Source organism: Rhynchophorus ferrugineus, unplaced genomic scaffold, assembly GCF_030347505.1.
Source record: "Rhynchophorus ferrugineus isolate W39M unplaced genomic scaffold, kcgeb_rfMv2 rfM2, whole genome shotgun sequence".
Classification (NCBI taxonomy): Eukaryota; Metazoa; Arthropoda; class Insecta; order Coleoptera; family Curculionidae; genus Rhynchophorus; species Rhynchophorus ferrugineus.
In genome coordinates, this window is record NW_027472581.1 from 90,312,557 (window position 1) to 90,327,758 (window position 15,202).

Sequence of the window (15,202 nt, forward strand, 5' to 3'; positions counted from 1 at the left end):
ATATCCCGTAATTTAATCCCTTCCTAAGGTGTGGAACGGTCTGAGTGGCGACCGGATAAAAAAATGCACACATACACAGACGACTCGGTCTGGTTTCGGTTTTAATTTTAATTAAAGCGTCTCACAGGAGGGCAACGCTTTACCTTTGTGTTTACCGTGGTAGAGTCAATGAGTGCTTGTACAAACTACGGGGGGATAATTATAGACTAACTGGCGTCGCTTAATAAGCCCTAAATTTATCTCTAATTTGGTTATTTTAAAGATTTTTAATTGAAAATATTTAATGAACAACGTCAAGTTCATCAACTCAAATTTCTAGTCAATGAAAAATATTTGTTTTTCTTAGTGCTTAATCAGTCTTGTTGTATATATGTAAAGAAAAAGAAGGCTGAAAGCCATTTCTTTTGGAGACTTATAATAACAATATTACATTATATATAATACTAATGACAATATTCATGATGATGGTTTAAGAGAATGTCCAGACTAACTGAGAAAGTTCGGAGATGACGATTTTGAATCCGACTGCACTATCACGGGAAATCATCATCGATAGCATTTGATTGATGTCTGAATCATCATAAAAATAATTAGGAAATTATTAACATCGGCATTCTTCACTAAATCATACCATGGTTGACAATTTTAGCCTCTGATTTTTTCAGATCACTTTTTATCATCTTTATCCATATTTTTTTCGGAGCAGTTTGTTGCGTCTTCCACCGAAAAGATCGATTTCTCCATAGAAATATATGAGAAATTCGTCCACTTTTCATGACTCCATTTCTGTTTAGTCTGCCTTAAGTATCACATTTGAATGACTTCAAACTTGTAGAGTTGAGATAATAATAGTCTAGGAGCCATATAGAAGGATTGGCAGAATTTTATTTGAAAATAAAAATGGTGTTAGGAAATGATTTGGCAAAAATAATAAGATAGAAGGTTTTTCCGGAAGTACATCCAGAAATTATCAAATATTGCAAAAAATTATATACAGCTTGAATGAACTGTTACATGTATTATATATATGTATCAGACCTACAAATTAATTTTGAATGATTTGCAACAGGTGGTATTACTGTATATCTATAGCATCGGTTACAATTGTGACTAATTTCATATTGAAACCAATAGGCTCCAGTTTTCAGTATGTGTCATTTCATCGAAGTGAAAAAAATTTTTTTTTCAAAAAAAAAAAAATTAAAATGGATAAATTGGAATGATCGAGCCTCAAAAGATTCATTCATTCTTTCGAGATGGAACTCGTAAATTGCCTGAGAGATGGGAACAAGCGGCGGCTATCAATAGACAATATATTGAAACTAATTTATAGGTCTAATAATAATATAAAATATTTGACAGAGCTCTTACTAAAATAGACAAGGATTGTTTTGATAATACCCCTCATACATGGCGCTATTCATTCAATTAATAGCGAATTTCTAAGACTATATATATCAATCTATATAAATAAAATTGTCTAAATTTTATGACTATACAAGAAAACCTGTATTAACACCAACTAAGAGGAATTCTAGTGCAACACCATATTTGCAGTCTAAAGGTCCAAATAGGTTTTATGATTGACTGACCAAACCAAATCAATCTATTTGATATTAGATCATGTTGAGAGTATCTTTCTAAAAACCAGTACAGTTGCTTGACTTTGAGTCTAATTTGCTCTGCGTTTTGTATCACATGATGTTTCCAGTTTAATCTACCATCGAGATATATTCCGAGGTGTTTAGCTAATTCTGATTGAGGAATCGGGCATCCGTCAAATGTTAATTAAGTTTTCGTCAATTCGCCGCAGTGCAAAATAGACATAGACAGATTTGGAACTATTAGGCTATATTTTCCAGTCCCTAGTGCATTTGTAGATCTTGTTGACCGCTTCTTGTACTTGTTCTATAGCCTTAAACAGAGATACGTCTTTTTCCATTATAACGCTGTCATCGTTTATGTAACTAATGAGACCAATTTAATATATAAATTGTGCTGTCTGTACAAGACAGTAATAATTCTACAATTATAAAGTCATTAGAATAATAATAATAGCCGTCGACATGCAATATCCTATCTACATCTAGTTCTAGTAAAATGTCATGTATTACCTATAATAAGAAGATACGTTTTCATAATTATATTTGATTAGAATAATGATCATAATATTGACCTTCTAGTAACTTGCAGTTTCAATTATTTTTTAAGCTGTTAACTATGCCCTTTTAACTTTCCTTGTACTAAAAACCTTGTACACTGCTTAAATTCAAATAACCGATATAGTTTCATAGGTTTTGTGCAAATAAGGACTAAACCAAGCAATAAAATACAATTTACGGTCAGAATAATTTCTAATAAAATAATATTATAGTCTTTTGTGCTATGTTTGCCAAAAGTTTTGTCTTCTAATATGTCTTATTTTCCCTCATATACATCTCTAGTCCGTCCTATTTTCTTCACTATTACAAGATTTGTTATTATAAAATTAGGATCAGCAGTACATTTTCATTTAGTTGTGTAAATTATAGCTTGTAATCAATAACTAAATTTTCATTGGTTTGTTTCTTTTGATTATGATTTTTGTCTTGTATGCAGTGCTTTTCTTTTCAATTTTTATATATTTTATGTTTTGCAATTCGAGAGTGATTATGTTTGATAATGAACATCAGGGTTTTGTAAATTTCTCAATTTCTCAAAAATTGAATATTAATACTGAGTTTATAAGACTGGAAATGGTATTGCCTAGATGATTTAGAAATATATCGTAAACTATTCAATGATCACCATCTTATTGCATTTTTCAGAAATGCACATCAAGTTAACACTGAGTTTCGTAGATCGATGATGAGAAATTGCAACCACAAGTAAAAATTCGGCAGTGGATTGAAATCCCATTAAATAGAAAATATTTTGTAATAATGTGTTGATGTTAATGATAATGATAACCCCTTTTCTATTAATTATTTTTTGCCACTTTTCTGATACAATCATATTTCCGTCACTTTCGAGCTTCTTACATATCTGGACGCAAAATCTTCTTTTCAGAATTACACCATTAACGTAATTACACAAAGACTTGAACGAATGATGGTCAATCTATCTCAATTTTTCAGTGACAATAATTGTTGATGAAAATGAAACTCGCCCATTACATTTTTCACTGTAACAAGTGTCCAAATTTTTTTCAAATTTCGTAATAACTTGTTAGTGAATAAATGAATGACAGTACCAATATACCTAGGATATTCTATGGATTATTACCTTTCGAACGCGCTAAGCCATACTATGGCTTCATTCAATAGGACATACTAGATATATGCGACTTTCCTCAAATGAACTTTATTGGTTATACTGAACCGATTTATTTGAAATTTGGTGTGAGTATTCTCTATATATTCTTCTATAGTAACAGGTCAATTGAAAAGTCCCCGGCCTACCATAGTAAATCACATTTGTTTGGCAAAATTAGATTTTTTTATTCAGTTCAATTCCCTTCAAGGGTGATAAACTGATTATAGTGACCCTCCAATTTTTCGATACAATTTTTATAGCACGATTTGTTCTTTGCTTCAAAATAGGCCTCAGTTTGGTCGATCATCGCTTCATTCGACGAAAATTTTTTCACAGCGAGCATTCTTTGACATCTGAGAACAGGAAATAGTCGCTGGGGGCCAGATCTGGAGAATACGGTGGATGAGAAAGCAATTCAAAGCCCATTTCATGGATTTTTGACACGGTTCATTGTCTTGGTAGAGCAGCTTTCTTTTTCTTCAAATGCGACCGTTTTCCGGCGATTTCGTCCTTCAAACGGTCCAATAACACTATGTAATAGCCGCTATTGATGGTCCTTCTTTTTTCAAGGTAGTCAATAAAAATTATTCCATGCGCATCCCAAAATACAGATGTCATAACCTTGCTAGCTGACTGTTTTCCACTGCTCCGAATCATCACCTCGTCGTTGTTGATCAAAAGTGAGCTCGCGCAGCACCCACTTTGCTTTCTTTTTTTTCATAGTTTAAGTTGCTTTTTTTTTCTTTTTTTTGTTTCATATAAGTTTTCTCATACCCAAATATTCGTGAATGATATGATGTACACGTTCATTTGATATCCTTAGAGTGTCTGCTATTTCATTCAGTTTCAATTTATGGTAATTTAAAATAATTTTGTGGATTTTTTAAATGTTTTCGTCGGTAACAACCTCTTTTGGGCGTCCACTGCGTTCACCGCCTTCGTTACTCATTTCACCACGTCTAAATTTAGCATACCAATCCTTAATGGTTGATTTTCCTGAGGTAGTATCCGGAAACTAGGCATCAAGCCAAGTTTTTGCTTCAACTGTATTTTTTTCCTTCAAAAAGCAATATTTTATCAACACGAGAATTCATTTTTATCCATTTTTTTTCACAATAACAAAAGTTGCTTCACTCAAAATGCTATGATTCACAATCCAATGATCCGATAGCTATCAAATTTATACACGCATCTTTTGAGGATTAGGGCTAACTAAAAAACATATGGTTTTAATTTTAGTGGCACCATCTATGTGTCAGGCTGGAGACTTTTTAATTCAACTGTTATCAAAGTAAAATTACTTTAAAAAAATGTTTTATCTATATTTTGAAAATCTAGAAGATCAAAAAATATTGTAATATAAAAAGATGGTGTCGTTTTTTCGAACAGCTCTAATTTCTTGAAAAACAGTGGAATTCAAATTTTTAGACTAGAATACTGTCTCTAAATCATATGTTAGTAAACTATATGTATTCACAATTTTTTTCTAGTTATTTTGTGTCTAATGATCATCTATTCATTACAAAATACTTCATGCTTCAGTAATTCGAATTATTTAAATCACCGCTTCATTTTAATTAATAAGCTTTCGTTGTATTTTATGTCGTTAATTAAGAAATACGATAATGATACTAAATGAGTGCTTTTTCTTTCAGACGAAGTTCGTACCGGAACTTACCGTCAACTGTTCCACCCCGAACAATTGATCACTGGTAAAGAGGACGCCGCCAACAACTATGCCAGAGGCCATTACACCATCGGCAAAGAAATCGTAGACGTCGTTTTGGACCGTATTAGAAAATTGGCAGACCAATGTACGGGCTTACAGGTGAGCAATGGATAAATATTTGCGTTTCGTCCGCCTTTGGTCTTACGTTTAGTGGGTTTAGTAACTAAAAACGTTTGAAGTTTGAGTGAACCTTTTTGTTCGTATAATTTTTTTTCGTCTAATGTCTACAAGGATGGGAAAATAGGACACTGTAACAGCTGTTTTGATTTTTTCTATAATATCTTCATATATCAGAACAAGCTCATGGATTTTTTTACTAGTTTATATTATTTAAAACCGATTTTAATGGAGCTGAATACAAGAAAAGTTATTGCCCAAAAGATTTGTATTATTAATAGTTTGTTATACAAATATAATAAATATAATAAGAGTTATATAGCTATGATTTTGAGCAAGGCCTTTCCATAGAGTTTCTTGGGCTTAAATGGTATTTTTTCAAGAATGTTTTGTTTGAAATTCAACACGAATGACCATAACTTAAGACTGTAGGCTCTTCTTTATTGTTAAGTCTTTAATAGGCATTAACAGGTCAATTGAAAAGTCCCCGGCTTAATATAGTAAAACATTTTTTTTGGCAAAATTAGTTTTTTTATTCAACATAATTCCCTTCAAGGGTGATACACTGATTTTAGCGACCCTCAAACGTTTTGATACAACCTTCAAAATAGGCCTTAATTTCGGCGATCACCTCTTCCAGGTCTTCTTCCTCCAGGACTGGAGGATCTAGAATATAGATATCAATTGAAAAAATGTAATATTAATATAAAATGTAAATTATCGTTTTTTTAATAATAATTATCAATCTTGTCTTAAATATCCAAATAGATATATTGTATTATAGTTTTAATAATGCAGTCCTTGTAAAGTTCTAAACAATAGTATTTTGATACTTGTTTCCAATATTTTCATAAGAATCTTGAAACACAAATTCTAATTATAAAAAATGAATATTAACTAATTATGCATCTCTTAATAAAATCTCTCTTGAAGAAACAATCTCAACCAACCTATACCAAATCTCTAATAAATTCGTTTTGAATAGATACAAATAGTTGCTATTCTGTTTTGCGCTATCTGTTTTTGTTCTTCTAACTAAATACACATTCGCAAGATTCATGTATGTTAAAATGAATTTATATACACATTATTTTTAATAGTGACAACACTTGGCATATTAACATAAGTAACAGACACTGGTACAAATATAAGACATGGACGTGGACAGATAACCTCGTAACTTCAAAAAATTCCATATTTTATCAGGTTTAATATCCTGTGCTGCATAACAGCCATAATTTTAAGCTTTACAGCAATCTGTTAGTTTAATGGAATTTACAACAAAAAACTGCACTACAATACTTCATGATTATTTATTGTAATATTCACCAATTAATTTTATTCTACAGAATGTTTACTTTATACTATTTAAATAATTATATATTAATAGGACAAATTTTAATGTTTTGTTGTACATTTTTTAAATTCAAATATATAAAACCTACAAAGACATACATTATATATTACTTTTATTAAATTCATCCAAATGGCTTAACTTATCGGTTAGTTTTTCATTTCGGTACATACGTTAGTGAACAGTTTTATGATTTCTAATATTTTTTCTATAAATTATTGAACCAGTATCACTCGTTAATTAGATTCGAATAATATAATAATTAGAGTGATTCTGTTTCTGACAGGATGCAAATGTTACCGTTATTAAAAACCCATCTGTACTAAATAAATCTGTCATGACAAATACCATATGTTTTTTAAAGCTTAGACAAGAAACATTCTGGTCTGTTTTTACTTAAAATCGATGACATCCGAATATCTAAAAAACAGCTAATTCTTGAGATTGCTTGATGGTTCACCATTAAAGTTATATCTTACTTATAGATTTTTAAACGTATATTTTTTGTCATATCTACCAGACTCACCAAATATAATTGTTCTCGATTAACAGATATATGATATAGAAAATCTTATTTTAAAATTTGTATTCATTAATATTAGTAATTATCTAAAAAATTGTCCTGAAAACAAGCACTATCAGCTCTTATTTCTTTAACAAATTAATTTAAACGAATTTATTTCCTTGAAGTTGGTCGTGGAGGAGACATTTTAAAAATTAAATAGGAGAACATAATTCTCTTCACTGCTAATTTATACAGTTTTGTTCCAGTTCATCAGTTAATTATTCTAAAAAAATATTGAGGCTGTAGTATCCCACCTGTGTTTTTTATGAATGTACAATTTATAAATAAAAGGAAACTAAACTAAATTAACTGTTCAAGTCATTAATTTATGTATCGCAAGCTTCCTGATTGCAATCTCTTGATTACACTCGATGATAGTAAAAAGATTGGTATCGGATTTCATTAAAAGAGGCTCAGAACCTAGCGAAATCCTTACCGATTTTAACAAAAAAAGAAAGCGGTTATTAGTTCGAAATTTAATCACGGGGCCCAACTTAATGTTAATAATTTTACATTGACTTAATTAGTTACCGATATCATATTTTCTTGTATAAGCTGCATCAATCTTATATAATCATATCATAAAATATAAAAGGCATCATTTTTAAGGTCCTACTCTTATAAATCCTAATTATTTGCTAATTTTTTTTTAAATACTTGAGATTTAGGACTAAACTTAAAATACATTTTGACATATAATAAATTATGTTTTATGAAACATAACATATTACACTAGTTTTTTGCCTATATTTTGACTTTTTCGAATTTTTAAAAATAGCAAAGAAAAATATATCCCAAAATATCTCTCGTATAAGGAGGAACCTGCAAAGAAAAGTTTTCCTACAATTCAAGCAAGCCTTTAACGGAGAAGTAGGATATCACGATGAAAACGTTTGACACAGCATGACTGAGATAGTGGTTATTAGCATCCATCAATCAATCCATCTAAAGGTTTGTTGGTGCTCTAGTTTCTTAAGAGGAAGAAGAAGCTTCACTGTTAACAATCACGTACATAAAATTCACAATTTCAAATTGGTTAAAAGCTTTAATTAAAAATAGCAACAACAAAATATCAAGAAATTTGGATATAGATATGCTTTGGATCAAAAGTCCAAATTAGCGAATTGAACGAATTGTTTTGAGCTTTTGAGTATGTATAGAGTTAAATCTACTATCTATTGATCGATTAACTCCAACTTTTGCGACGTCACGAGAGCCATCTTAAAGCCGAAAAAACGCATTTTTCACATTTCGAAACCAAAATACTCTATGAAAATATATGCTTTGTAAATTATTCTTCATGACACAGTCAAATTTGTTCATTATTAGTCTAATCCTTATCGTAACGTGATACAAAATAATTGATATGACTGATTAAAGCATACATAATTAAATACGTTCATAACGCTAGAATAACTAAACGAAAACTATCCATTGCAGTATTATTGCATATTGCGGTACCCATCATCAAGCAAAAAAAGGATTTAATGCAAATCCGTATAATCTGACGGAATTAAACGGTATAGCATCGGGACTATCATTATATGCATTTAATTGACGCTAATTAGCTACGGTTAATTAAGGCGATTAAACAGTGGGATACTTTCGAATAGTGTTATTAATATCGTTCGGTCTAGATCGGTCATTTTTGATGTCCGATACATAATAACTGGGTTTTACGACTAATTAAGGACTAAGTAATATAGTGTGGAAATAAAGTCACTGAGTTCTTGTTAAAATCTTTATATCGGTGGCGCATTGAACCAAACACCTATTAAACTACTATACTACTGAACAAAAAATAAAGCACTTATTTTCTAGATCTAATAGCTTGCGAAACGACAATTTCGGTTTTTGCTAAGAGAATTTATACATTTCTAGTAGTAACGAATGATATATAAATTATAAAATAGGACGGGAAAGAATTTTTATTAGGATAACTACTAATTTATTTAAATAAATGGTTTTATTTTACGGAAAGAAGAGACGACTTGCTTAACAGCAATACAAAGAGACACAGAGGTTTAACAGACAGTAGTTTTAAAACAGATAGTCAGGGCCATGCTAAAGAAATCGCAACAGGAATGTACGTGGTCGTTATTCCGTCTGGACAACTTCTAGCTGTATGATTATTTTGAGTATCGCCTGTACCTTCGTCTAGTTCGAAATGGCACTGTTTCTGTCCAAACTTACATGGCCTTCCGCTTCTTCTTCTCTTTCTAAATTTTAATATAAATTATAATAAAGAAACTAAGCTACCACAATCCTTTTTTGATGGCCGTTCACCTTGAACTATGGTGCATGTGCCAAGCATCCAAGGACCAGAGATGTTTTTCAACGCTTGAATGTTTCTTACTTGGAATGTTTTATGGCTAGGGGTCTTTGAGTACCTTAACTCCACCTTTAGTGACCTTAGAGCTTCAGCTGCGATAACAGGTGGGGTAAAAATCCCTCTACAGTTTTGATTGCGCGCCATTTTGGTTATGTGGCATTTAGCTCAGTTTCGCTCTAACCACTGTATTGTGTAGACGTCCAAATTTTATTATGGATAAATATACGCCACAATAATGAGCAGAAATACTGACAATATTTATTCAATATAATGGTTCTTTATGGGAATAAGCCCCAAATGATTCAACAGCTTCAAGACAATATTCGCCAGGAAATTGAAGAAATTCAACGTCAGGATGTTGTAGGATGTCCTGAAAAGGCCTTAAAAAGGGTCGAAATTGGCATAGCGGATGGCGATCACCATTTAGCCGATATAATTTTTCAATCATAACGAAAAGAAATGTAAAGACCAAATAAACCTTTTATGAAAACCAAACTTACTTATCTTTTCTTTGAGGAAAGTTATAAGCGATCAAAATAGTAGCAGGACTTTTGCCACACGTCGTACTTCTGCCTAAACTTGCAATTAAGAAACCTCTATTTTACTTTAAATTTTTAGTACGATGTCTCGATAGAATTTCCTCTACTATCTTCAGGTCTTGCCTCCTTGTGTTTGGTAAGTTCTCCTGAATAATTCAGCTCGTGTACTAACAAAAAGTAAAACACAACGGAGGAAGATCTGAAGAGGGCAGATGGATTTCCGCTAAAATGTCATCTGGAGTCACTACCTTCATCAATAACTCTTGATTGAGTAAACAAATGATGGCTATATTTGCATTTAGAATGTTTCTATGGACTGTAGTTACCTCTCAAAAGCCCTATATCATGGCTCCATTGAATAGGCTTAATATATATATATATATATATATATATATATATATATATATATATATATATATATTTATTTATTTATTTATTTATTTAGAGAAGATACACCTTTCATTCTTAGTTATATTATATAATAGGGAAGAAAAATTTCGTGTTTTTCTCAAACCAAAATGAATTGCAATAGTGAACAGATCTCTAGTGCCGTTTTCAATCAAATCGTATAATAGCTATTTTCCATCATTTTCATTTGGTGCAAGACTTTACAATTATTGACTAATCAATTCCCAGCTCATATGAATTTTTTTTATAAATTTGTATTTTATTTTATCTCAAATCATGTTTGGAATTCATCGTCTTCCATCTTTTTTAACTCCCTGGGATAGTTATTCTTGTTAGGTCCACATATGGTCAAATCAACTTAAGCTTAAGCTTCAACAGTTTAATAGATCATGTCAGCAGATTTCTTCAGTGTAAATGAAACCAAGATGTTCATAAACGTCAACCCGCAATTTTTAGCATATATAACAATTAAATAAAGCAGTAATGAGATACAAAGTGATATTGAATGATAATAATATCAAATTTTATAATTATAAACTTTTATTAAATCTTGTAATATTAAATATGTTCCTATACCATGTAGCAATATTATGATTTTTCATCAGAATATTCATGACAATGTTTGTAAAATGGTCTCTGATACTATAGAAACCTATATGGAGTTCCATCCTGTCGTTTTTAAGTGATAATTCATAAAACAGTAGTTAAAATTAAAACTTAAGAGAAACCACGCTTCTAACCATCCAATTTTTAAAAAATGTCCAATAGTAATGGTTAGTTATTCTTGAAAGTCTTATAAATTGCAATATACTACACAAACTATTATTTATTTAATAATTACGTCTATATTGTAATGTGTCTGTACTTATACGGCAGTATAAATCTTTATTGTTAATTATGACTAACATTTTATGACGGTAAATCATCTTCATTATCATTAGACATACACGCGATCGAACTTCAGAGAATCTATATTTCATATAATGTGTTTATCGTTGAGGGTGAATAACTCTGAGTTCGATATTGAGAACCAAATATCGCATAAATATTGACATATTATCTTGTATATGTTTTGTTGGTGTACTACATTTATTTTATAAATATTATATTAATTTTATTAGGTAATAATTCAATATTGGAATGTATAGTAAACCTAAAATTAAGTATTCTAAAGTATTCAACAAGCAATAATATTTACTGATATTTTTTATAGAAAAACTAACAAGAACTTATTTAAAACATTTCTGCAAAATAAAAATATTTACATACTAAGAAAGCTCCATGAACAAAGACGTCTCATTAAGAAAACTTTTAGTGCACCATTCAAAAGTTTCCATTAACAATAGAGGGAAATGAAAAAGTTTTTTTTAATACGAATTTCATCCGAAGTAAAATGTAACTTAAATGAGTCGTCTTCCTTCGGGTAAATAATTCTTTGTTTGCCTTTTTCTAACGGAAATAATTATTTTCGTTTCATTTGGAAGGGTTAGTGTTGATTCTAATGAAAGACTTTTTTATGTCAATTGGTTTTCTGTATTAGAGATGTGTTTTATTTTTAGTAATATTAATAAAATATTCGTATATCTACAAATATAGGGCATATCGGGTGGGTTTTAGTCGAAGAAAAAATCGATTAAAAGCCCAATAATGTAAAAACAATGTTACAAATTATTTTTAGAATTGTCACGTAGATTTTAGACAAATAGATTCAAGAAATGGTGATATTATATTGTAAAAAAGAATATTAACATTACAAAAAGGGTTTCTGAGGTATCCAGGATATATGGTCATGGTATATTAAAAACAGTTACTTCTAGACAAAAGTATCAATGCTATTAACTATACTATTGAACAATACTATTAAATATCAATAACCCATTAACTTTATGAAGTAGCATTTTAAATGGTGATGATGGGGTGACAATAAACCCATTTTTAATGAAGATGGTCATGATTCATGAATAATTTCTGTCACATATTCATATCAGTTAGGATAGAGACATTGGGCTGAAACTGGTAGGCGTATCACTAAAAAATCATTGAAAAATGTCTAAATTTGTGTTACAATAAAACATAGTAGCAAAATCTACATAGAAGAAACAACTTTATAAATAGGTAACAATACTGTTTATATATTTGGTGGTACTTAAACATTTAGAAGCATTGTTATGTGATGAATTTTTTCACAAATCACAATTTGTCAATTATTACTAAACAAACATTGATACCTATGTAGAGACGGCTAATCGTACCGAAAATGTTGTTACACCATTTTGAAATCACTTTTTGTAGTTCCAGAAATGTGTATCAAGGTATCACATTATCAAAATTCTTTTAACTTTCTTCAATCTTAACTTGTAATTGAAATGGTTCTATCTTGTGTTCAAAATTTCATAGTACTTAAAAACTGTTAGTTATAGGATTAGTTTATCGTATTGAAATAATACGTTGTGAGAAAGAAGAGTGAGATATTTCTATACTCGGATTTACATGTTTTGTTTTTACACCCCTAATTTGAATCTTTATTTCTTTATCAGTCATCTTCATCGCTATAACTTTTACTTTGTATTTATCCGTTAAGATTTTCTTTATGTGTTTTGGTCTATCATTTATTATTCTATTATTTGTTATCATCGTTTGCAAAAGCTTCTATCAAAATGACTAATAGCTTCCACATTGTTTTAGTCCTGCTTGGGTTTTTGAAGGTTTTTGACTACATATTGTCTGCAATAACGGCATTTGTATTTATTCTGTATATTTTTTCGAATTATTTTTACAGTTTTATTATATATACCTCTTTATTCTAGTATAACTCATAGTGTATGTCTTCATATTCTGTCAAAAACCTTTTTCCAATCAATAACGGGTATAACAGGTCAATTGAGAACTCCCCGACCTAACACATAGATGGCGCTACTAGAATTAAATCCATATGTTTTTTTTGATAAGCCCTAACTGTCAAAATATGCGTGTATAAATTTGACAGCTGTCGGATTATTAGTTTGTGAATTATAGCATATTGAGTGAAGCAACTTTTCTTATTGTGAAAAGAAAATGGATAAAAAGGAATTTCGCGTGTTGATAAAATATTGCTTTTTGAAGGAAAAAATACAGTTGAAGCAAAAACTTGGCTTGATGCCGAGTTTGCGGACTTGGTATGCTAAGTTTAGACGTGATGAAATGAGCACCGAAGACGGTGAACGCAGTGGACGCCCAAAAGAAGTTGTTACCGACGAACACATTTAAAAAATCCACAAAATGATTTTGAATGACTGTAAATTGAAACGAATGAAATAGAATATCATATCATTTACGAATATTTGGGTATGAGAAAGCTCTGTGCAAAGTGGGTGCCGCGCGAGCTCACATTTGACCAAGAACAACGACGAATTGGTGATTCGGAGCAGTGTTTGAAGATGATTAAACGTAATAAACCCGAGTTTTTGGGTCGATATGTGACAATAGATGAAACATGGCTCCATCATTTTACTCCGAAGTCCAAAAGACAGTCATTCAAATGGACTGCAAACGATGAACCGGTTATGGTGTCTGTATTTTGGGATGCGCATGGAACAATTTTCATTGCCTACCTTCGAAAAGGAAGGACCATCAACAGCGAATATTACATAGCGTTATTGGACCGTTTGAAGGACGAAATCGCCGAAAAACGGCCGAATTTGAAAAGAAAAAAGAAAGTGCTGCTTCACTAAGACATGCACCGTGTCAAAAACCCATGAACTGGGCTTCTAATTGCTTCCTCATCCACCGTATTCTCCAGATCTGCCCCCAGGGACTATTTCCTGTTCTTAGATCTCAAAAGAATGCTCGTTGGGGAGAAATTTTCGTCGAATAAAAGGTGATCGCCGAAACTGAAGCCTATTTTGAAGCAAAGGGCAAATCGTACTACAAAAATGGTATCGAAAAGTTGTAAGGTCGCTATAATCAGTGTATCACCCTTGAATGGAATTATGATGAATAAAAAAAACTAATTTTGCCAAAAAGTGTGTTTTACTATGGTAGGCCGGGGACTTTTCAACTGACCTGTTATATGTGGTTCAATGAAAAATAAATATGAACGTTGTTAACAGGCGGTATTACTCTCATGAATAAAACAACAAGAAAGTGCACTCTATCACTTTGAACTCAACTAACATTGGGCGATAGCACTCGCCCACGTGGATAATCATCCAACATCTGAAACGATCATAAATTGCCACGCAACACGTCGATAATGTCATTAGTTTTTAATTCTCTCCCCGACTGGATCGTATAATTAGATTCACTTCGAAATATATTGAAATAACGGGATATCCTACGAGTGCCATTTGCATTTCCTGGTTGGGAATAGGCAACAACAATCGATATAGATCAGACGGTGTGTTCTTCAGCGTAATTGTCTTACGTCAAAGTATTGCGCAGATGAACAGATAACGCTTGGCTATTTTAATTTGAATATTAAATTAAAAGGAAGGGTCAATGTATTGAGGGAATATGATGATTAAGAACGTTGTTTCTTGTGCCATAATATGCTTCTTTGTTTCAAATTAAATTAATTTGGCAATATTTTTAAACCAAATAACAGAAGCAGTAATATTTCCTAATACGATAAATGTGAATTAAATTTAAAGGGAATATATATTTTATTTTTAAACCTTGATGTGTACCTTGAATCATTAAAATGGAGTACAATAGCAATGAAATACTTTTCTGATGATAACATCTATTTAAGAATATTGTCTAGTGTGATTCCACACAAAATATCTTTTTATAACATCTTTATTAGATACGCTTAGTACAATCTTAATTTACAATTAATTTATTACTACTTTTCCTATGTAGTTGGATTAAATAACAAGGAAGACGA

The 15,202-nt window shown here is 31.0% G+C and overlaps 1 protein-coding gene across 1 annotated transcript in view; it reads left to right on the top strand.

Moving 5' to 3' along the window:
• LOC143191634 (tubulin alpha-3 chain) overlaps positions 1-15,202 on the top strand; it is a 51,360-nt gene that overhangs the window by 23,878 nt on the left and 12,280 nt on the right. The window contains exon 3 of the mRNA XM_076396932.1: positions 4,950-5,122. Within this exon, the coding sequence (XP_076253047.1) occupies positions 4,950-5,122 (173 nt within the window). The remainder of the gene's footprint in view (positions 1-4,949; positions 5,123-15,202) is intronic.